Below are 24,451 nucleotides of genomic sequence, written 5' to 3'. Positions count from 1 at the left end.
ATATTATTTCATCATATTAAAGAACTTGAATTCTCAATAACCCATCTGCAGCTCTGGTAACCTTCAATATCAATCAGAACTCTTAAGATTTCTGAAGTGATATTTAACTTTATAAGTTATTTTATTTCACCAAAAGCCCAGGGTTTGCATAGTTCTCTTCCATGCAAGCTGGATGTATGAGACTAGGTAAGGCTAGGCTGAACAGATGGATACCATGTGTCCAGGGCTGGGGTCAGAGGAGTGACCCTAGGAGCCTACGCTGAGCTGTTCCACTGCCTCTACCAGAGTGCATTCACAGGTCAGCAGCCAGAAAGGAACGATGGTTGGTGTTAAAGCCTGCTTACTGACCCTTTAATGAATTATGAATCATGCTAACTGATGGGAGCTAAAACTCATTGTGTTTCAAGAACATGGATTGTGTCTAAAATCTGCATGCTTGGCCCCAGTGTTCAGTTTCCGAAGCAACTCGATATACCCAAAATGCAATCTGGGGGTCAGTGAGGTCAAATATATTCAAACATATCATGTACTAGGACTATGTAAACTGGGACTATGTAAACTTACCTGCACTGTGCTGTCATAAATACCCCTAGTAGGACCAGAAACAACAACAAAAACATATTACAATGAAAGTCTCTGAGACCCCAGACTGCAGCTATATAGATGTATAGCCTACCCCCAACCTAATCCTAATCTAATCCTAACCCTAACCTAATCCTAACACTAACCCTAATTTTAACCTAATCCTAACCTAATCCCAACACCAACACTAACCCTAAATTCCTAACCATAACCCTAGATTCCTAACCCTAACCCAATCCAAACACTAGATTACTAACATTAGATCCCTATTAGATATCTAACCCTACCCTAACCCTAACCCTAAATCTAACCCTAGATTCCTAACCCTAAATCTAACTGTACTTCACATTTTAATTTAAGAGTTTTAATATTAAATTATTAAATCACATGTTAATTTAACATTTTTTAAATGTTAAATTATTAAATCACATGTTAGTTTAACAGTAATCATTTTGCTGCCTCTTGTCAGGCCCCACAGTCTGTTCCAGGCACAATAGAGGAATGAACGGACTCTACCACCAATATGCATACATTATAATACATTATAAAACATTATAAGAAATTATAATACATTATAATCATGAAGTGCCTGATCCAACCTGAACAAATCCTTTTCTTTATAATTTATGTTCTTAGTTCAAATGTTCTATTCAATATAAAATATATATTTTTAAAGGAAACATATATTTCAGTTTTTATGAATTAATTTATTTTGGGAATTAGTTTTCTTTAAATTATGTTATTCCAATTATTTCTGGTCAACATTTCAGTTTTTTCAGATTTCATGTTGATTATTAAGAAGATGATTAAGATTAAGTCTCATCTTGACTGCCAGGGAAAGCCCATCACATGTAGATGATTTGTTCAGGAATCTCTCATGTTGAAAAAACAGGAACATAAGGGGAAAAAACACATTTTTATGCAAACTGTAAAAAAATAAGTCAGGACACCAGCCACATCAACATGTAGAGAAGCATCACAGTCATCTTACATAGTCTAACCCTAATCCTAAGACATCTAAACCCTAACCCATCTTAAACCTAACCCTAATCCTAACCCATCTTAACCCTAACCCTAACACATTTTAACCCTAACCCATCTTAACCCTAACCTTAACCCTAATCTTATCCAACACGACGTACAAGAAATCATTAAGAACTACGGTGCAACAACCACTAAGTACATTCACCCACATGAAGTTCACATGTGCTGCAGGTGTGTTGTTGGTGTGCTGTAGGTGTGCTGTAGGTGTGCTGTAGGTGTGGTGTAGGATCACCCAGGAGCCAATGACATGTCTCAACTGCATGTTGGTTCCATGGGCAGATTCATATGCCAAATAATTTCCATGCAACAGAGAAGAGCCAGGAGATTCATCTTGGGCCAAGACATCATCTGAGTATTTTAAAACTAGCAACATGAAACATACATTCTTTCAGACTTAATGTCTCTCCAGTAGCAATACTCCATCATTATTTGGCTATGAATTGATCAATAAAACTGACAGCATTTCCAGAGTCCACCAAATTTAGGAAAATATATCATGACCGTTCTACAGATGTACTGACACAAGAGAACAGCTAGGTGTGTTTGCCCAGTAAGAAACAGTCATCAGAGACTGGGACCCGTCCTTGGCTTCAGAACATGAGCTCGCCCATGAGCTGGACGCATAGTCTCTTAAGCAGTAAGTTATCCAACTAGAAAGCCAAGGAGATGGGTTAGGGTTAAGGTTAGGGTTAGGGTGAGGGCTAAGGTGAGGGTTAAGGTGAGGACTGATGCAGATATAACTTCTCCGTTTGCATTTTGGATGGAGACTTCCATAAAAGCAAAGCTAGAAGGAACTTAATGGAACAAATCACCAGCATAGCTCCGTAGTTTCTGATCCCTGTGTTATTGGCACAGCAAGCCGTGCATATAGGTCGGTGATGTCTAGATGCACAAATCTGATCAGATCACTTGCAAATAACAGTGTGGACAGTTGTCTCAAAAATCCAATTTGAGAAGCAAATCAGATTTGCCTGATAAAAACCTAACTCTGTAACAGTATGACAAGTCACTCTACTAATCCCTTTATGACAACCCAAACCATTGGTTTCAAAACATCACAGCCAGGGCATACAAGCTGTGTGACAATTACCACACAGTGCTTGAGGAATATATTTTCAGTTACCTAACAGGACCAGATTGGTCACTATCAATAATCTACCATAGCAACTCAAGCAACATGGAATCGGCCATATTTTATTTGAGAGGGGCATGTTATTGCAAAAGATTACAATAGATTCCTCATTCCCTGGTCAAGTATTCTATGGTCAACTTTACCAAGAACAGTGCTTAAATAATGGTGTGCCTACCCAGTTAAGAATTATATATTCCTTCAAGGCTGAATATCTTGTTGGCTGCTGTTTATTCAATAATATTAGAAAGACAAAACTGTTTTAGCTCTTGTGGGTTTCATGCTAAACATCTAAGTTTACAGGTTTTACTCCATGTACAGCTGTATAATCTAATGCATTTTTTAAAAGAACAACAACAATAAATCATATAGTCTGGGCTTGAAATAATAAATTGTTGTCATATATCTGCAGACCTAACCCAATGTGCCCCTCCAAACAACCTACCCCTCAGGATAACGCATAAGAAGGGTTAGGCTTTGGGGAGGGGGGAACACAGTTGTTGCCAATGTTGCTAATGTTCTATTGAGCTCTTGGCCATGCATTAGTTTAGGTATGGAAAAACAGTAGCTATCAAATCCCAGTAGCTACTGTGGTGTCAGTGACAGATGTTTACAATGGTGTCATAAAATAACAAAAACAGGAACAGCTATCAGAAAACCTCCATTTGTCAGTGCCTTCTTTACTTTAGCTGAACACGTACAGCCATACACACAGAGAAACACACTGCATTGCTCTATTTGAAAGTACTGTGATTTGAAAAGGAGCATGTTCATAGCAACTTCACAACAGAACTGACTGTGCTCTGTCAGAGAGGTTGATATATTAGCTGCTTTCTCTGTGCTGTGTAGACCCCAGTCCAAGCTTCTAATGCTTGCACACTCATCCTCTCACTCCTCCTTTATTCACTGCACCATACTCTAAAACCCTCTAAATCAAGGGTAGAAGAAAGAGACTGAAAGAGAAAGAGAGAGAGAAAGAGATGCAGAGAGATTAAAAGAGAGAGAGTAAAACACAACAGCTGATTCAAATTTAAGCAAGAAATTAGGGCAGTTTTCCGGAACACATACAGTAGCACTCCGCCCCATTAGTGAGTGTGTTGTGACGCAGACACTCAGTTGAATTAGCCGGGCTGACTGCATTACGCACGGTAACCAGCGGGTTCAAACAGGGTTAGCCTGTGTGCTGCTGCCAAATGTGGTGATGAAGTGTGCAATCTCATCCTGGGGGAGCACATTAACTGAAACTCTGCACAGTGTGCAGATGTAAATCACAGTCCTCTTGAGTCACCCCAACAGAAGGAGGGAGGGAGACTGTGCTTAATAGTCTCAAGAGACTAACAAACCCATCAACAGAAATAATCTACTCAGCGCAGCAAGACCATGAACCCGAGACAACTGACCACAGCTAAATGTCTGAGGCCAAAACAAAAAAAGTGTATGAAGATAAGACTTTTATGTTGGCATCAAGTTCTTTGCTAATGTCATATTTTCCAAGTGTTTATCTAAACTGCAAATCTCTTCCATATCGTAAGAGCAAGAGAGAAGGACTAAGTTCTTCTTCCCAGCCCCAAGGAACTGTGTCAGTGTCTCTTTATCCATGCCTAGCTCAAAGGATTTAACACTCTTTGCCACAATAAATCCAAAGCAATAAACCACCTCAGAAATGACTGAATGCGTCAGTCTTGTAGCTGTGTGGGGGAACCTGGTTTGCAAGTCAGTAGCTAGTAACAATGTGTAATGTGACAGTGGTCTTCATAGAAAGAAACCATTTGGATGTAGGGTGTTGAACTATCAGATGAAAGAAATAATGTTGGTATATGATTATCTTAATATTTAACCTTTAATTAAACTATATAAACTTTTCAACTGCATTGAATGCAAAACAAATAAAATCAAAAAATTCTAAACTAAGTACATGACTTTGCAGTTTATGTAAGGTGGACAAGCCAGTTTTTAAAACAGGAGATTAATGTTAGCAAATATAACCAGCTCCCTGACGGATACACATTATAATAATAATTGAAGTTTGGGTTAGCTAGTTAGCTAAGTTGGAATTAGATCAGCTGGCATTGCAGGGTTGCCAACTCTCACGCATTGAGCGTGAGACACACGCATTTGACCGTTTTCACATGCTCTCACGCAACACTTCCGATATCTCACGCCGAAAAAAAAAATCCAGTTTATTTACCTCTGATCCACATCTATGATTCAATGAGTTACTAGTTCGCTCTGGTGCCAACCACCGGCGATCGTTAGATCGCGATATAACACCTAATTTGTGTCCATTTTACGTTCGCCATTTTGATTTAAACCGTTTTTGAAACCAAGCATTGCACCATATGCTGCCTAGATAGTATTTGAATATTGGTAATTTTCAAGTCTATAAAAGAGCAAAAATGTAACCAAACAGCCATAAAGTGTCCTAACTACCACCTGTGGACCATGAACCTTATAAATGAGCAGTGAATGGTTGACAGAGGCTTCATCAATCCATACGAGACCAGGTGGAAGCCATGCATGGCCTTGTCTGTAGATGGCAAAGGTGTCAAAAGTATTCACATTCATTAGAAGTGTAGATACTAGGGTTTAAAAAATACTTCTGCAGAAACTGAAATAACGAGAGGGGCGGGTTACATGAAGAGGGACTATGAACACACATAGCTACATAAACAAAACAAACATGACTGACAGCTGGGCCAGGGGCTAACAGTGACGTCAATGGGCCTATAGTACATTATGACTATAATATTATATTATACATCATAGGGCCTATAGGGCACTAACCCACCTTGCCCAAAAACATTTTTCTAAAAGCCATAATGGTTATATTTTAAAATGTTAATGTTGAAACATTAGAAATGCACTAAGTTATCTGTTTCAGCCACATATATACCCATTTTATATGATTGCATTTTAGCACAATGCGAATGTATTAAAACCATACCGTCAGATCTACTCTATACAGATGGAGTGATTTACCTGGATAGTTTTTTTTGTTGAACGTTGACAAGCCAGATTGAAAACATACTGAAATGAAATAGGAGTAATGAGTAATGAGTAGAAGTAAAAAGTCGGCTGAAAAATAATTACTCCAGAAAAGCAAATACCCAAAATCTGTACTTAAGTAAAGTAATGAAGTATTTGTACTTGCTGAGTGTTGCAGAGAGAGAGATAAACAAGAGAGGGAGGGGAGAGGGGACAATTTTAATTAAAGCAGTCACAACAGTAACACTGTAGATCAGGGGTGGCCAACCCGCGGCTCGCGAGCCGCATGCGGCTCTTTGCCTGGTTTCGTAGCAGGGCTCACCTGCACTAACGGGGCGACACACTGCTACATTTTCGTGGTGCGCGGTTTGTTTACAAGCCTAGCGAGCCGCTAATACTTTTAAAATCGCCGTAGTGGAAAACACGCATTTGACTGTCTTCACAGCTAATAATTTAACACCCCCCCCTAGGGTCTAGTCTAGTGTTTGCTAAGGTAGGTTAACTCTCTAGCTTAGGCTAGCTAGCCTAGCAACATCGAATATGTGAACTTATGTCTTAGCTGATCTAGTTATTTGAGTGGAAAACTACAGTTAACTATATCTAGGTTAGTTGCTTTGAAAATGTCTAAACTTACTGTTTTAAATGTTTTAATGTATTTTTCACTGATTTAGCCATTACAAATTAACTGCTCGTGGTATACCTTGCAATACTAATGGCTAAAGATTGTTTTTGCTAGTAGCAAGCTAGCTAGCTAGCTTAGTTAGTTTTGAACTAAAGATAATGTTAGAAAATTACCTGAGGAGATGATGCCTTTTTTGTAAATTTGTTCTTGTACACATAGATAGCAAAAATACAGAAACTTACCTCAGTGTGTGATATCTCCAAAGCCGTTTAAAAATCTTACTTTCAGACACAGCGGGAGAGCGTGCTAGACTTTCGTGGGGGTGGGGGCGGACGAGTGGAGGTGAGGGGTATTGGGCCAATGGTTTATTCCACAAATCAGTTGTTTTAACTTTACATTTTGAATTAATTTAGTTATTAAAGTTGCTTCACATATGAAAATGAAACGGCATGCAATTCATTTGTTTGTGTGCCAGAGAAATATGTAGTTCTGCCATTCTTTTCATGAGCTGAGGTATAAAATTATGCAGTTTGTCTGTTTTGTAGCTTGAATAAAAAAACTAGGATATGTTTTAAAAATAATGCCCATGTGGGACCCCCTGGGGCCTGCAACTATAACCCAGCTGGGGCTAGGATTTATAACCCCAGTGGGATCCACAAATGTAACTCAACTGGGGCCCAAATAGAACCATTCATAAAGCCCGCTCTAAGCCCATGCCCAGATAAAACCCATACTGCCCAGTTAAATCACATGTGGAGCCCATGTGGACATGTTGGCTGGGAGGACTCTGGAATTGCCAGTCTGCTGTCCAGAAGGCTGACTTCATCTCAACCCTCAACCCTTCGGCTCTGACCGAAACCCGGGAGAACTGTCCTCTGCCTTCTCATTCACTCGTTCTTCGTAGGGGTGATGGCTCTGGTCTACTGCTATATCCAGAATGGCATTTATAGGTCTACTGCTATGTCCAGAGTAACACAGGTCTACTGCTATGTCCAGAATGGCAAAGGTCTACTTCTATTTCCAGAGTGGTGTTTCACCCAACTTTCCTTCTCGGCTCAATGTCTTCCTTTGAGCTTCATACTATCACTGTATCCTACCCCACTAATTTTCACATCATTGTGATGTATCGCCCTCCAGGTTCCCTTGATAATTTCCCTGATGAGCTTGATACCCTCCTTAGCAAATTCACCATTGAATTCACCAAATCCACTCATTCTGACCAACCTTCCATCAGACAATTTACATTTTTCTTGCATCATTCCATCGTCATTTGACCTCGCCATCAACTTGTCCCCTCCGACTCACAGAGCAGGCAACATTCTGGACCTGGTCTTTACACAAGCCACCGGAACATCGGACATCACAGTCACCCCCCTTCACCTGTCATACCAACACCTTCTATCCTTCTTTTTTTCTTCTATTTTTAACCCTCCCTCTCCTCCATCCTCTGCAGCAGTCCATCAGTCCTTTTCCCCTGCTCCCAATCTTCCTACTAGTATCTCTAACCTAACACCCATTTCCCTGGCTTCTTTCTCCCCTCAGACAAGATCCATCAACTCCTAATTCCCAGTAGTCCTACATGCCTGCTGGATCCAATTCCTTCCACTCCTTTCTAAAAAAATTCAAGAGATCTCCTTACATTTACATCAACAACTCTTTAGTTTCGGGTCATGTACCTACTGTGTTCAAGACAGCAACGATGGTATGAATCTTGAAGAAGAAAACACTTGACATAAACAACTACAGGCTGGCATCACTTCTCTCTTCTCTATCAAAAACTCTGGAACAAGCGGTCTAATATCAATTATCTCTCTTCTTCACCCAGAACCAGTTCCATGATCCCAATCACACAGTTTTAATTCTTCTGGATCTTTCTGTAGCATTTGACATGGTCAACCACAATGGCCTCCTCTCTGTTTATTATAGCCTCTGTGTGGCTGGCTCTGCTTGGAAATGGTTCCAGTCATATTGGCAGACCAGAGGATCTACATCCAATCCATGTAAACTGTGGAGTCCCCCAAGGCTCAATCCTAGGCCCTCTGCTCTTCTCTTTCTATACTCGTTCTCTTGGTGACATTATTTCATCTCATGATTTCTCCTGTCATTGCTATGCGAATAACAACCAGATAATTATTTCCTTCCCACATTCTGTCATTCAGGTTTCTGTGGATATTTCAGTATGCTTGGTGGATATTGCTTCTAGAATTGCGTCATGGGGCAGTCATGGCCAGGTGGTAGGGAACTGGTCTTGCGACCGGAGGGTTGTGGCTTCGATTCCCAGACCTGAGGCCATGACTGAGGTGCCCTTGAGCAAAGCACCTAACCCCAACTGCTTCCCAGGCACCGGGCTAGGGCTGCCCACCGCTCTGGGCAAGTGTGATCCACAGCCCCCTAGTAATCACTAGTGTGTGTGTGTTCTAACTGCACAGATGGGTTAAAAGCGGACAAATTTTGATTGCGGTGTAAAAATCACAATTGACAAAATATGGCACATGTTTACATGAATGACTGTTACCAGAGATGTTCAAAAGTCACAAAATACAAGTCCAAGTCAAGTCACGTGTCAAGCTTAGACACAGGAGAAGTAAAAAAACTATTTTATATAATACATTGGTATGGTAGCACCTATTGTCGGCCATCCCCCATTATTGGCCACTTCCACATATTGCGTATTTTATGTGTCTCAATGCCAATACCTTAAAAAAAGTAAGCTCCCATCTTTGAATGACATTTAAACCTTATTTTAGCAAAAAAAATTACATCTGCAAACAAATTTAAATCTTAATTTTGTGACGGGCAGGGTGAGTGAAACAAAATGGAAGCGATCACGCCAAGTCTCAGGGAAAATGTATGGTTTAATAGAGAAAGTACGCAGACCAAAAACCCGTGACCTGATCCGAAATAAGGATATAATAACCAGCAGTCAACTGGTACAAAGACAAGACATATATAGGCAAACAAACGACCCTCAGGTGAGACAGATCACGGGCTCCGCCTACCCGAGGGACGAACACGACGCAACAATTACAAAACAGCTGCCGCTGTAAACGGGGGCAACCAGTAGGGGGCCCACCGTACCGTGACAAATTTAAATTTCACTAACTTTGCATGCTCAAAAATGTATGGAACACATTGCTTATTTTCGTTCTACGACAGTTATACATAATTATACTGAATGCTTAAAATGTCTATGGTTGTTTTGATGTTTATTTACAAGTGGCTAAGTGTGAATTGGGGCTACTACGCTAGCTGCAACAGCTAAGTGGCTAAAGTAAACTAAACAAACCTATCTGGGTGTGTTTTCAGGGAACTTATGAAGTTTGATGTGGTCATTCCAGTGTCTTTACACATTGCCGTTCTTTGGTTATGTCCAAGGATTTAAAATTCTCTATAGCCAAAGGCTACCACATACTCATTCACGATAAGCGATGTTGTGATACGTCATGAGAAAAGGGGATGTGTCCCAAACCACAGAAAAAAAAGTAAGGAATAAAGGCAAAATGTATACAGAAAGAAAGTTTTTTTCTTTAACTCTCACACAGTACCTGGATAACAGACTGACTATTATTGTTCACTTCGACTCAAGTCACTCGAGTGACCATCTCTGCCATTCACCACTTGAAGCTCAACCCTAGCAAAACCAAACTTCTGTGCCTTCCAGGAACCTCAAACACACACAATGACCTCACCAATTCTTTCGAAAACACTGTTAACACAGACAAAACTCAAGACTATTTTCTGTCCTGGCTCCGAGATGTTGGAATGATCTTCCACTAGCTGCTCAGACTGCAGAGTTTCTTGCCATCTTCAAACGTAGACTGAAGACTCACCTGTTAAGTACTTAAATGACCATTAACTCAGCAGATAGCATGTGTAGTCCTTGTTCTTAAATTGTATGTTTATCTGTTTATGGATATTTGTGCTTCTTGGCAAAAGTTTTAATTCCTGTTTAAGTGAGCCTGTTTAATTGAAATACTTAATAATTTAGTAGTAATTTAGTAGTAGTCTGGCTCAATGGTATCTTGAATTCTGGCCTTGTGACAGGCAGGGTGAGTGAAATAACATGGAAGCGATCACGCCAAGTCATAGGGAAAATGTATGGTTTAATAGAGAAAGTGCGCAAACCAAATCCCGTGAACTGATCCAAATTAAGGATATAATAACCAGTTGAGGGACGCACACAACGCAACAATTGACAGGACAGCTGCCGCTGTAGACGGGGGCAACCAGTAGGGGGCCCGCCGTACCGTGACAGGCCTACTATCTATGAATTCTGTGAACAGATGCAAAGCACTTTGTAAGTTACTCTGGATAAGAGAGTCTGCTGAATGCCCTAAATGTAAATGTGAATGTGAATAGGAATAATAATAAATAATAATATAATCCATCCAACAAAATGGCTTTAATAGTAATGCTGATATGCATTACTTCATATTAAGTGTGTATATCAGTAATTAGTTGCATTGCTTTTGCTTTCTTGATACTGTTGGTCAAAGTAACCTGGAGGACAAAGGAAAAATGACATTAAGAATGAGGCACTCAGGTAAGTGTCTCAAGTCAGGCTCATAAATTGAGATCATCATGGCTTTGCACTGAGGACCCAGAGGAGCGTGGCACTGCTTTTAACCCATTTCTCTTCCCCTGTCCCTACATCTTCCTTCCACACTCCTGCTTTCTGCCAAAATCTACACTTACTGCTAAATATATGAGAGCTGAGCTTGTTTGTAAAGAGTAATTGTACTTCAGGCCTAGTTCAGGTCTCTCTGCCTTTTCCCTGATTACTTCTAATGGACCATAAGGATGGTCAGGATAGCTGTGCTGATCAGAGTCTGTGTACATAATGTAGGAAGCGCACTCTGATATTGCTGGTGGTCCATTGTTTTTTTTTTTTGCATCTGTATGGCAGATGGACATTTTGGTTCACTTCTGCCGTTTAGATGAAGAACTGGTACAAAGACACAAAGCCATAAGGTCAAACCATGGCTGCAGAGAAGAGACTCTGGTCAAAAAACTATAAATAGTTTCAAATAGTTTCAAGTTTACTGAAGATAAACAACACACATCAGCTGCAGAATCAAAGAAAATGAGCCTGCAAATCTGTTTACAGTGAATTCAATGTAAATAATCATCTACAAGGACATTACAACAAGCCCAGATAAGAATAATTGGCATTGTTAGGTTTCTCTTTACTGAAATTAGTGCTGACAGTCACTTAATACAGGTGTTGTGGAATAATATAAAAACAAGCCTCAAAACATTGCTGCAGAAGCCCAAAGAGAGAGGTTTATGACTGGTGGAGGACTTGCACAAAACCCTGCATATTGAGCAGGTGGATCAGTTGTGATTTGTGATGCAGGTTTACCCTCCATGTCCTCAATAAGTGTGGCAGTATATGCCTGTAGGGTTAGGTGGCTTACATTAGGGTAAGGTAGCCTACCTTACAGTTAGGTTGTCTATAATATTGATAGGTGGCCTACAGTAGGGTTAGGTGGCCTACTTTACATTTAGGTGGCCTACAGTAGGGTTAGGTATACAGTATATGAATAGCATAGAACATTATTAGAAGCATTTCTGTATTAGAATCACCCTGTGGTGTAGTTGGAAGCAATAGCCTGTTCCGTCTCAATCCACATGGGACCTTGACACATGAAAACCTGTGATACCGTATCACCACAGCACTGAATACAACACACCTGTCATGTCAATGTCACTGCTATGTTGAGAATAGTTTACCACACAAATAATGAAAAGGGAAGAGACAGAGTGTGAATGACAGTGGCATGTTGGAAGGTTTTGGCAGTGATGGTACAGGGGTCTTAGCAATATTGTAGATGGCTTCCAGAAAACATGCAATGGAAGAGGCAATTTGTGACTTTGAACTGAATCATTGATTTCATTTATTAAACAGCTAAAGCAATTAATAATTAATTATAATAAACTGTGGGTCAAAAAATATAAGGCCACTACAGAGTGATGGTAGAAATATGTCTGAAATGTGATTATTTTTGTAGTTATAGCATGTGTGCCTATATCTGACAAAAAGAGTTAGTATGTGTCACGTTGAGGACCCTGGCCCCTCCCTTTTGGGCGTGTGTTTACGTCGTCTACGTTTCCTAGTCTGCGTCTGTGGATCTCCGTGGGTGCGGTTATGTCTTAAGATCATCCATCTCACCTGTGGCTCGGCTCGTAATCACGTGGGAATTATGTGATTTGTCTACTTAATGTGCGTTCGCGCAGTGTCCTGTGCTCGTCGTTGTCTGAGTCATACATGTCGGTGTATGTTGATCTGTTTTACCTGCGCTGTCTGCGCTATTTGTGTGAACATTAAAAGTAACGTTGTTACCAGCGGACTCGTGGCGCCACCGTTACTGTATGGCAGAGAGATGGCTAGAAACCTAGTTAACCTAGTAAACTTTACCGGCTTCATCAGTTTAGTGGCATAAATACTGAATAAACACTAAATAACATGGCTGAACTGGTATGACAAATGAGTTGGGTAGCTGACAAGATAATTTTACAAGACTTAGTAACCAAATTAGTTAAAATATCTGTGACTAGATACCTGTTTTCTCTTCACAAAGAAAGGAATAAAGTCAAGTTATGTCAGTACTTGTGGGAATTGGGGTATTTGGGGAATTGTAATAAATGTGTCATTAGGACATGTGAGTGGAACTTCAATGTCACATGTCAAGTAACAAATGTTTAATTTCAAACGTTATTTGCTCTACTTCTGCCGTTTTCCTTGACTTGCTACTTCAGAAGAATATCAATATGAGGTGATGCATGCAAAAGTCAATTTAATCAGAGAGAAAACGAAAGACAAAAGAATACTGCCTTCACTAAATTGGGAAATTGCTATTGGGACAAAAGGGCGCGTGGAGTGAAGATACAGCGACGCGAGCCAGTACACAAAAAGATGTTTCATACGAAACCGAAAGTGAAACACGATTAACATCCAAAGACGGGCAGGAAGTTTAGAAAGTACCACAGACATAACCAGTTATCTATGTATATAACGCACAATGACCGACAGTAAGGCGCTGCGGTACATGGATTAAATCTAACAAGGTGTCACACCTAGCTCCGCCCCCTTCCTGTCTGTCTGGCCTGGCTCCTCCTCCTCTGGTCTTCTCTGTTTAGTTCTGCCTGTTTTTGTTTCATTGGTTTCAGCTGTTGCTTGTTTGAGTGTTCGTTTAGGTTTGTATAAAGTCCTTGTGTTTTGGGTTTTCTTTGTGGGTCAATGTTATGTTTAAGTCTGAGTTTGTATTGCCGTGGTTTATGTTTCATTCTGACTCTTGCGAGTACTTCTGTTTGTATGTTTATGGGTAGTTTAGGTTTTGCGTGTGCTTCCGTGTCGAAGTGGTATGTTTTGCTTATGTTCGTATGCTTATGGATAAGTCTTGCCTGTACTTCTGTTTGTATGTATCCCTCTAGTCTTGCTTACCTTCAGTTTTTGAGTTTATGATTCTAGGTCTCTCGTGCTTTGCTTTTGGTGTCGTTCTCCTTGTTAAAGTTTGTTGTGTGTACGTCGTTCAAGTTACGTGTGTAAGGCGTGTTTTAGTTTCGTTGAGTTTCCAGTCGTTGTGTTATAGTTTGCCTGGTGTTGTGGTTAGTGTCGGTCACATTGTCCTTATGTTATGTTCTAGCTGTGCGTGGTCCTGAGAGTTTGTGTTTAGTATCGTAGCCTACGTGTTCTTATGGTCTTCGTTTTTGTCTGTTCTGTTTATGTTTCGTGTTTTAGCTTCAGTATCTCTGTATTGCCTCTTGTTATGTTTTGATATGTTCGTCATTATCTACACCTTGTAAATATAGTTGTTTTTGATTCCATATGGTTCTGTGTTGTGTTCTTCTGAGTATTTAGTAGTGTGTAGAATGCCACGCAAGAGTAGAGTGCTACGAACAAACACTAGGCAGTTAGCCAGTATGGCTACTGCCAGTAGTCTAGAGTCCCGCTCTCCAGCGCCAGTGCGTCCGCCCCATGATCACGTAACCCCCCCGACGTTACAGATTGACCCACCAGATCAGGACGCAGCGAGAGAGTATGGAGTGGAGATCTTCCCTGTCCCTGGGGATCTGCTTTTGCGCCTAAAACGGGGTGAGCCGTTTGAACTGCCATCTGAGATTAATCCTCCACATGAGTATAATGGGGAGGGCCCTCTGGAAGGTTTTGTCCTCCAGAGCAGGTTGTTTTTTGACTGTTTGCTCGGCCCACAACCTCCCGAGTTTCTTAAGGTTAGATACCTACTACAGTATCTGGAGGGGAAGGCCCTCCAATGGGCCGATCTTCTTATGACCCAGAGACCACAGGAGATGGGGACTCTGGAGGGATTTTTTGACATGCTCAGGGCTCGCTTTGGCAAGCACAACTCTGAGCATTGGACACATGACTGGTCCGACCCTGAGGAGGTAGCAGCCCGTAGGGCTGAACAGTACCTCAGAGCGCCTACGCCAGCCGCCCAGCCTGCGCCTACGCCAGCCGCCCAGCCTGCGCCTACGCCAGCCGCCCAGCCTGCGCCTACGCCAGCCGCCCAGCCTGCGCCTACGCCAGCCGCCCAGGAGCGGTCAGAGTGCGTACCCGAGGCCCGGGAGCGGTCAGAGTGCGTACCCGAGGCCCGGGAGCGGCCTGTGAGCGTCACCGAGGCCCAGCAGCGGCCTGTGAGCGTCACCGAGGCCCAGCAGCGGCCTGTGAGCGTCACCGAGGCCCAGCAGCGGCCTGTGAGCGTCACCGAGGCCCAGCAGCGGCCTGTGAGCGTCACCGAGGCCCAGCAGCGGCCTGTGAGCGTCACCGAGACCCCGGAGGGTCCTGCCTGTGAGTGCGAGGCCCAGGAGAGGTTGGCGAGTATACCGCAGGCCCGGGAAAGGTGTGCACCTGTTCCCTTGCCCCGTAGGGAGCCAGAGCTGCCTCCGCCTGTACCCGCTGCCCGCCAACGGACCACGCCGGCTGCTGTCCCGGCGACCCAGGAGAGGTCGTCCACGCCGGCTGCTGTCCCGGCGACCCAGGAGAGGTCGTCCACGCCGGCTGCTGTCCCGGCGACCCAGGAGGGGTCGTCCACGCCGGCTGCTGCACCCGCGACCCAGGAGGGGTCGTCCACGCCGGTTCCTGCACCCGCGACCCAGGAGGGGTCGTCCACGCCGGTTCCTGCACCCGCGACCCAGGAGGGGTCGTCCACGCCGGTTCCTGCACCCGCGACCCAGGAGGGGTCGTCCACGCCGGTTCCTGCACCCGCGACCCTGGAGGGGTCGTCCACGCCTGTTCCTGCTGCCCGGAGGGGGTCGCCGCCGCCGCCTGTTCCTGCTGCTCGGAGGGGGTCGCCGCCGCCGCCTCCGCTTGTTCCTGCTGCCTGGAGGGGGTCGCCGCCGCCGCCTCCGCCTGTTCCTGCTGCCCGGAGGGGGTCACCGCCGTCGCCTCCGCCCGTTCCTGCTGCCCGGAGGGGGTCGCCGCCGTTGCCGGCGCCTGTTCCTGCTGCCCGGAGGGGGTCACCGCCGTCGCCTCCGCCCGTTCCTGCTGCCCGGAGGGGGTCGCCGCCTCCGCCCGTTCCTGCTGCCCGGAGGGGGTCGCCGCCGCCACCTCCGCCTGTTCCTGCTGCCCGGAGGGGGTCGCCGCCGCCGCCTGTTCCTGCTGCCCAGAGATGGTCGCCGCCGTTGTCGCCACCTGTTCCCGCTGCAGGGAGGTGGTCGTTGCCGCCCATCCCGGTGTCCTGCAAGGGGTCTTTGCCCGATCCTTGGACTACTAAGCCTGGGCCAGGACCTGCGCAGCCCATTCCCCCTACCCAGCCACAGGGACTGCTGGAGAGAGCCACCCAAGGGGACTATGACTGTGGCACAGGGGTTGACATAACCCCCACAATGTGGGAACTCCTGGGACACATGGCCCACATGAGACTTTTGTTCTGGACTCCTGTCCCTGGTTATGTATTCGTACCAGTTCCTGTGACCACCTATTGTTCCTCTGTCGTCTCTGTACCCGTGTCTGTTTCAGGTTCGTGTGTTTTTGTACCCTGTGTGGTTCCGGTTCCTTGTCAGTTCGTTCAACTCGTTCCCGTTCATGTATCTGTGGTTTTTCGTGTACTCACCTCTGTGTTCTCCTGTTCCTCCGATCCGGTGTCTCCCCCCAGGTCTGCTACTGTACGTACCTCTACCCCCTCTGACTGTTTGGCTGGTTCCTCATCCGCTCCCATGCACACGCCCGGTTTTGTTTCTGTTTCCACAGCCTCGCCTCCCGACATGCATCCAGCAGGATCTGGTTCATTCTTCGGCGATGTGCCGACAGTGTCCAGTGTCTCGCTTCCTTTCACTGCCCCTGTGTCCCCTGCCTCTTCCGTGTCTTCTACGTTTTGTTCTGGTCTTAGGTGTTCGCCAACTTCTGCATCTGGGCCTGCCTCCATGTTTTCTAGCTGGTGTCCTGGTTTCCGTGTTGTCCGTCCTGGTTTTGCCCCTGTTTCTACGTGACTTGTTTTGTTTTCTTGTATGGTTTTTAAGCGCCCCGGAGTGGCGCTTTAGAGGGGGGGTTCTGTCACACCTAGCTCCGCCCCCTTCCTGTCTGTCTGGCCTGGCTCCTCCTCCTCTGGTCTTCTCTGTTTAGTTCTGCCTGTTTTTGTTTCATTGGTTTCAGCTGTTGCTTGTTTGAGTGTTCGTTTAGGTTTGTATAAAGTCCTTGTGTTTTGGGTTTTCTTTGTGGGTCAATGTTATGTTTAAGTCTGAGTTTGTATTGCCGTGGTTTATGTTTCATTCTGACTCTTGCGAGTACTTCTGTTTGTATGTTTATGGGTAGTTTAGGTTTTGCGTGTGCTTCCGTGTCGAAGTGGTATGTTTTGCTTATGTTCGTATGCTTATGGATAAGTCTTGCCTGTACTTCTGTTTGTATGTATCCCTCTAGTCTTGCTTACCTTCAGTTTTTGAGTTTATGATTCTAGGTCTCTCGTGCTTTGCTTTTGGTGTCGTTCTCCTTGTTAAAGTTTGTTGTGTGTACGTCGTTCAAGTTACGTGTGTAAGGCGTGTTTTAGTTTCGTTGAGTTTCCAGTCGTTGTGTTATAGTTTGCCTGGTGTTGTGGTTAGTGTCGGTCACATTGTCCTTATGTTATGTTCTAGCTGTGCGTGGTCCTGAGAGTTTGTGTTTAGTATCGTAGCCTACGTGTTCTTATGGTCTTCGTTTTTGTCTGTTCTGTTTATGTTTCGTGTTTTAGCTTCAGTATCTCTGTATTGCCTCTTGTTATGTTTTGATATGTTCGTCGTTATCTACACCTTGTAAATATAGTTGTTTTTGATTCCATATGGTTCTGTGTTGTGTTCTTCTGAGTATTTAGTAGTGTGTAGAATGCCACGCAAGAGTAGAGTGCTACGAACAAACACTAGGCAGTTAGCCAGTATGGCTACTGCCAGTAGTCTAGAGTCCCGCTCTCCAGCGCCAGTGCGTCCGCCCCATGATCACGTAACCCCCCCGACGTTACACAAGGAGAGTAACAGGATACTTAGGGCGGGCTACAAACAGCGACCAACAAACTATCCACGCAACACTATCGACATTGTCCATACTCCATATATATGTCCATATATATATCTGTTTGCCTGTTTAAAAAATTACTTCAATTAATTGATCAAATAACTCCGGAGGACTGTGTACACACAGACATGATACTTAACCTTATGGTACTTAGCTAACCCCAAGTCTAAAATCAGGGGGAGGAACAGAAGCCAAAACTGAGCAAAGTCAGACTAAGATAAAAGATAATGTCTTATACACATGATCAAAATCTGATCAGGGCCAGATTGCCAAACGTATCATAGTGTTAAAATTATATTAAATGAGAGAGAGTGTTTGCTGTAATACTCACTTTAAGATGATCTTTGTGTTATGATGCTTTTGGGAAACCAAACCCAGATCTATAAACCAAACCTGACTGTTACTGAAAATTACAAGCTGTTTGTTTTAGATCAGGACCACATTGCAAGAATTTATTGTGCACATAAGTGGGAACAACCAGCAGGCTAAAGGCATTTAGCTGCCCAAGCAGCCTATGCTGAACTCAGCCAACATGGCCATTTTAAACCAGTAGGTGTTCCATTTTCTGCTTGGTAACTAGATTCTCAGCAGCTTGCCAGCACAAAAGTGCCTTTGTGGAGAAAGCCTTTGGTTTCTTTTTGTATTAATGGAAAGGGTTCATCATGAGTGTGTGCTGTGTGTGCTGTGTGTGTGCCCATCTGTCTGTGTGTGGTTTGGGTCATTTAGCTCTGTATAACAATTCCAAAACATCTTCCAAATTCACAATGGTAAAACACACGCCTACATCAAATAAAATCAAACATTTGGAGTGAGAAATCTGTAAGCAAGGAAGAATGAGAGTGAAGCATATTGGGGAGAGACTGTGCCAACTGCAGGGCAGATAAACAGGATAACAGTGCATCAACACCTTCACACATCTGTTCTCACACACACACACACACACACACACAGCATTATAGCAGGGCAAGCAGACCTGAGAAATGAACACAGCATTTCCTCAAACATGACCCAGTTCTGGATTCCAACCAATTTATTAGGCTCAGCAAACAGCCCTGAGAGAGAGAGAGAGAGAGAGAGAGAGATATACTTAGTGTCTCAGAAATATACTCTCTTGTTTGATTTGGCAATATGTTTACCACAAATGAAACATACTGTCAAAATGTGTGAACACAGCAGAGTTCAAGATCTACAGCCATACTACAGAGAGTAGAGACTGTTACTATCGGAAGACATGGAAAACGCAGCTTTATTCATGAAAATTAAAACAAATACAGCACAAACTTCCTTTTTAGTGAACATACCTTTGTCAAAATAGTTCCTATACAACCTTTGGAAACGCAGCAGGAAAGTGTTTACTCAAGGTTGTTATGAACAAGATATAGCAGAGTTTTTCCAATTTAATAATAAAAAAGTGTGGGACTGACATACTGGAGGATAGGTAAGTCTTAGCTTACCAGTCTTCAAAACCAAGGACATTGTATTGTATTAGTGTTAGAGTATGGTTAGGTTTAGAGTAGGGTTAGTGTTAGAGTAGGGTTAGGTTTAGACCCTAATAAATCCTAGAAAACAGATATTGGAAGCTGTTTTGACAAATTTATCCAGCTGCAATTCCTTGAGAACAATTTTTAATTCCAGGAGTAAATAATCGTTTGAATGCATGCAGGGCATAAATGAGTTTATGCAAATTAAACATTCATCCGCACCACTGTCATTCCCTTGCTCATTAATAATTTAGAAAATTTGCTGCTTGATGCGAAGAGAGCACTGTGTCACAGATGGGTGCATGATCACATGGTTTAGATCACATGGTTTAAGCATCTAATTGGAAACAGGATGTGTTTCCTGTGTGGTATGAGTGGACTGGAGACTGTGTGGTCTCTCCGATCACAGAGATTACTGTGCTGACACCAACATTCCAGATGAGAATGAGTCTAATACTTCAGTACCAGTCTCGTTACCTGCCTGGCACCGTGCCACCAGTTTGGCAGCACAGACACCAGCACAGATTCCAGTCTTCAACATGCTCATCGAACCTGCTGCTCCTGCTCATCTTGAGGAATTAGCGTTAGGGTTAGAGGTAGGGGTAGGGGTAGGGTTAAAGTTAGAGTTATACAATCACAATTCTAAAGTTAGAATTAGAGCTATAAGGTCACATTTCTAAAGTTACAGTTAGAGTTATAAGATTCTAGGATTAGGATAAAATATAAAACACATTTCTTCCACTCTGAAACACACAACTCTGCCTACAGTGTATCCAGACAAGACTTGTGGTGATTATCTCAAGACAGTGGATTTTAGTGTGAATGCAGGAAACCCTAACCCTAACCCTGACCCTAACTCCCAGGCAGTGAGTGCTTGATGTGTTTTGTAATGCAACAGTGGAGTCTCCTGGGAAGGACCTTCTCTCAGAGGACTAAAACACTCACGTACATCAACTCATTATCAAAAGGCTTCTTCTGCTATATATATATATATATATATATATATATATATATATATATATATATATATATATATATATCCAAACTGTTTCATGCCGGCACTGAGAACACACACACACACACACACACACACACACACACACAGAGAGAGAGAGAAAACATTACGCAGTCTGTGGTTCTGACATCAGACACAGGTCACTGTTAGATTGTCCAAAGATTCGCCACAATCAAGTGTTATGGGAAACTCACCAACAGCTGCAGTAGAGGCTCAAACATGCTGCACTCTGTTGAGCCCTTTGAAGTGCTTATAAACTTTGAGCTTTATGTCAAGGTGATTCGTTCAACAGGATGAGAATGAGTATGAGAATTTTTAAGACCATCTGAAGCCGTGTAGACTGCTATTCCATGACACATTACCTTTCACAGCAGACGTGACTCACTGTAGTCAGTACAAACTATTCCTGTAGTGACGCCAGAAGTACTGATACACTGTATTGTGCTGACACACATGGGAGTGATTCTAAAATATCTGTTAACAACTCTGAACAGTGATTGTGGTTTTGCCATGTGGTTTAATCTAATTCAGCTTCTGTTCTCATTAGTTTGGTTATAATCCAAATACTGATGAATTAAAAAAGAAGAAAATTCTAGACCTCTGTTGAGGATTTTATTAATGATGCAGAGAAAAACATAGCACATGCTATATATATTCTGTTTTGAATGTGTAATTGGATTGATTGCATGATTTAGCAAAAATACGTACGTTTGTTGTGTGCCTTGGTAAAGCTGCAAAAAGGGGTTGGCACCGTCAACTCATCTGATATTACCAAACCTCAGCCCTGTAAACTAGACCCGACAACACATCTGGTGTTACCAAACCTCAGCCCTGTAAACTAGACCCGACAACACATCTGGTGTTACCAAACCTCAGCCCTGTAAACTAGACCCGACAACACATCTGGTGTTACCAAACCTCAGCCCTGTAAACTAGACCCGACAACACATCTGGTGTTACCAAACCTCAGCCCTGTAAACTAGACCCGACAACACATCTGGTGTTACCAAACCTCAGCCCTGTAAACTAGACCCGTCATCACATCTGGTGTGAACAAACCTCAGCCCTGTAAACTAGACCCATCAACACATCTGGTGTGAACAAACCTCAGCCCTGTAAACTAGACCCATCAACACATCTGGTGTTAACAAACCTCAGCCCTGTAAACTAGACCCATCAACAAATCTGGTGTTAACAAACCTCAACCTTGTAAACTAGACCCGTCAACACATCTGATGTTAACAAACCTCAGCCCTGTAAACTAGACCCGTAAACACATCTGGTGTTAACCAGTGATGGCTTAGTTACCTTGAAAAAGTAATCTGATTACTGATTACTCCTTTTCAAAAGTAACTTAGTTACGTTACTGATTACTTGATTTTAAAAGTAACTACGTTAGATTACAAGTTACTTTAGTAGTTACATTCAGCAGCAAAATAATTTTTTCCAATACTCACTTTATTGGAAGTTCATTTTTAACAGTAACAATGTATTGAAGCAGGTTCGGTAACCGAGGCAGAAACTGCTTAATCCAAAAATCCCGAGGAGGGAGACTTTATTGATAACGCAACCATGGCGCGAGCAGGCTCCCCCCGTGTCACTTAAAGGGCTAAGACTCCTTGAGTGGCCAAGTGTCCGTCCGTTAGGGAATTAGTCGCTACACTATCTCCTGACATTACGTTTGTGTAGCTGCGCGATGTTATTTGTACATTTATTTGGTAACGTAATACAAGCGAACTGTTCAGTCGGACAGCTATTTCTTGAGAAACGAAATACCATTACAATTTAAAGCATTTTCAAGTGGGCTACGTTAGTCAAAATTCCAGCACATTTCAAACGTGGAACACAATGCAACATTAAAATTCTTCAGGTAAATGTTCCTTCCCCTGTTTTTGAGGGGTGTTTCTTTATACTACCACATATCGTTACGGGAGGACACTGCAAAAAATGACTTGTAAAATGTGCTCGCGCTCTCACAGGGTCGCGTGCAGCGTGCGGAGTCGAGCGCTACGGTCAGACGCAAAAGTAGAACAGCCAAGAAGAAAGCAAAAATATATATTTTACTAGAGAAAAAAAAAATAGTAACGCACAGTTACTTGGATAAGTAACTTTAATCTGATTACTGGACTGGAAATAGTAGCACGTTATATTACTCGTTACCGAAAAAAGTGGTAAGATTAGAGTAACGCGTTACTAAGTAACGCGTTACTGACATCACTGGTGTTAACAAACCTCAACCCTGTACACTAGACCAGTCTTCCCCACAGTGTGGTTTTAATTTGTCAGATTTTGACCATTATTATTGAATATTATTTGTAAATATTGATTAATAATTTTGTTAATTAACAGTTTCTTATTAACATTAAATAGTAAGTTAAAATTTAAAAATTGAAGTTGAATGTGTTACTGTCAGGGCTGACACGGGTGCCACTCCTTCGGCTACCACAGGAGGTGGCTCCCAAGTCAGTTCCAGATGGAATAGGTGAAATCAACAGTGATCCGTCACACCTGTTATCCTTGGAGGTTTGTTGTGACGGATCACTGCTGAATCCTTGTGGTTATGCTGTTGCGATTTCTGCCCTTCACTACTCTCTCTGACTATTTGCCAAGTTACAAGATGTCTTGCCACCTTCCTCTCTCTTACCCTTTCTCTTATTTCTCTTTTACTTATTCAAGTCTCTATTTCCTGCACCGCTCTCTGGCCCATCTCAAGTTTTCACCCAACTGTAATCTTTCCTATCAGTTGTACTTTTACTTTGGGAAGGTACTTTTGTTTGTCGTGGCGTTTGCCTGCTGCCAGTTACTTCCCCTGGCATCCTTAGTTATTTTGTGTTTGTTTATTTCCCGAATTCTTTTGATTGATTATTTCTACACGCGTTGAGTATTCCACGTCTCTATTTGTGGTGCTGTATGTGCGCATTCCACTCTCTCACTGATTATTGGCTCGACCAATCTCACTGTCTGTGTAAGCCGGCACTTGGGTCCACCTCTGTCTTTGTTTTTACATGCGGTGTGTATACGTCTGTATTCACCACGTTACAGAACGATTTAGCCAAACATGGACCCAGCCGTAAATCGCAAAGCAGCAGAGCTGAGGGCTGCACTCACCAACCAGGGACAGCTGCTAGGTGTAGTGTTCTTATAATAAAGTAACATATCGCGAGATTAGAGTAGTGACGAACGCAAGATCACTAACGAGACTAGAAGGATTGAGAAGTAGCCGTGATGAATATGTATGTGCACCGTGTTGAATGTGTTGATTAAAAACCACGATAAAACGGACACTGCTCTCGTGCGTGTGATCCCTAAAACACCACAACTGGCGACGAGGATGATCCCGACAGCATAGGAGGACGGAAACAATTGCCCTCGCAGCTGTTGATGGACCCGGGAGCGGAAAAAAAAGTCTACAAACGTCGGCGCTACGATTCCGGATTTTCACTGAGAATTCGACAACATTCTTTCGGGGAAGTGAAATAAGTTTTCTGTGTAATGCCAAAATGTTTAATGATAGGAATTGAGCGTGCATATGCCAGAATTACTGATCACGTAACTGGTTAGAAGCCTCGTTTGAAATCGAAAGTTAAAAAAGAAAATGGCTAATGCTGTCCCGCTCGGTGGGCTGCGCCACCGAAACCATTGGACACTGTTGGCGAGCCTGAAACTTTACATCAATGATGGGAAATGTGGAAAAGTGAACTTGAAGTATACATTGTAGCATTGTTGATTGATTGATTGATTGATTGATGGGAGAGGGACTGCGTGAAATATGGAAAAATTTCACTGACGAGCAGAAAGCCCACCAACCCGCTACTGATCAGCGACCTGGACGAGATGTATATCAAGTAGCCATTGGACTCCTTGACAACACCTTTGCGTTAAGGGAGAACATACCAAAAAACCCGTACAAAATTCTGGGAAATAGAGCCCAATGCTCGTGAGACAATAAATAATTTTATCATTTGCCTCAAAGTACTAGTGAAAACATGCAACTTCGATGCTGAAGCTGATAACCATGTAAGAGATAAAGTACTACTGCACATTAAAAATTCTGAGTTAAAAGGCAAATTATACAGAGAAGATAATCTTACAC

General features: G+C 43.0%; 1 protein-coding gene across 1 annotated transcript in view; it reads right to left on the bottom strand.

Annotated features, from left to right (window-relative positions):
* The window catches only part of pde3a (phosphodiesterase 3A, cGMP-inhibited), a 143,201-nt gene that overhangs the window by 93,115 nt on the left and 25,635 nt on the right, over positions 1–24,451 (bottom strand). Inside the window, exon 2 of the mRNA XM_077005582.1 lies at positions 18,836–18,914. Coding sequence (XP_076861697.1) covers positions 18,836–18,867 — 32 coding nt within the window. The 5' untranslated portion in view covers positions 18,868–18,914. The remainder of the gene's footprint in view (positions 1–18,835; positions 18,915–24,451) is intronic.

Source organism: Brachyhypopomus gauderio, chromosome 5 (assembly GCF_052324685.1).
Source record: "Brachyhypopomus gauderio isolate BG-103 chromosome 5, BGAUD_0.2, whole genome shotgun sequence".
NCBI lineage: Eukaryota > Metazoa > Chordata > Actinopteri > Gymnotiformes > Hypopomidae > Brachyhypopomus > Brachyhypopomus gauderio.
The sequence above is the reverse complement of the archived record's forward strand: the minus strand, read 5'-3'. Positions and strand labels throughout refer to the sequence as shown.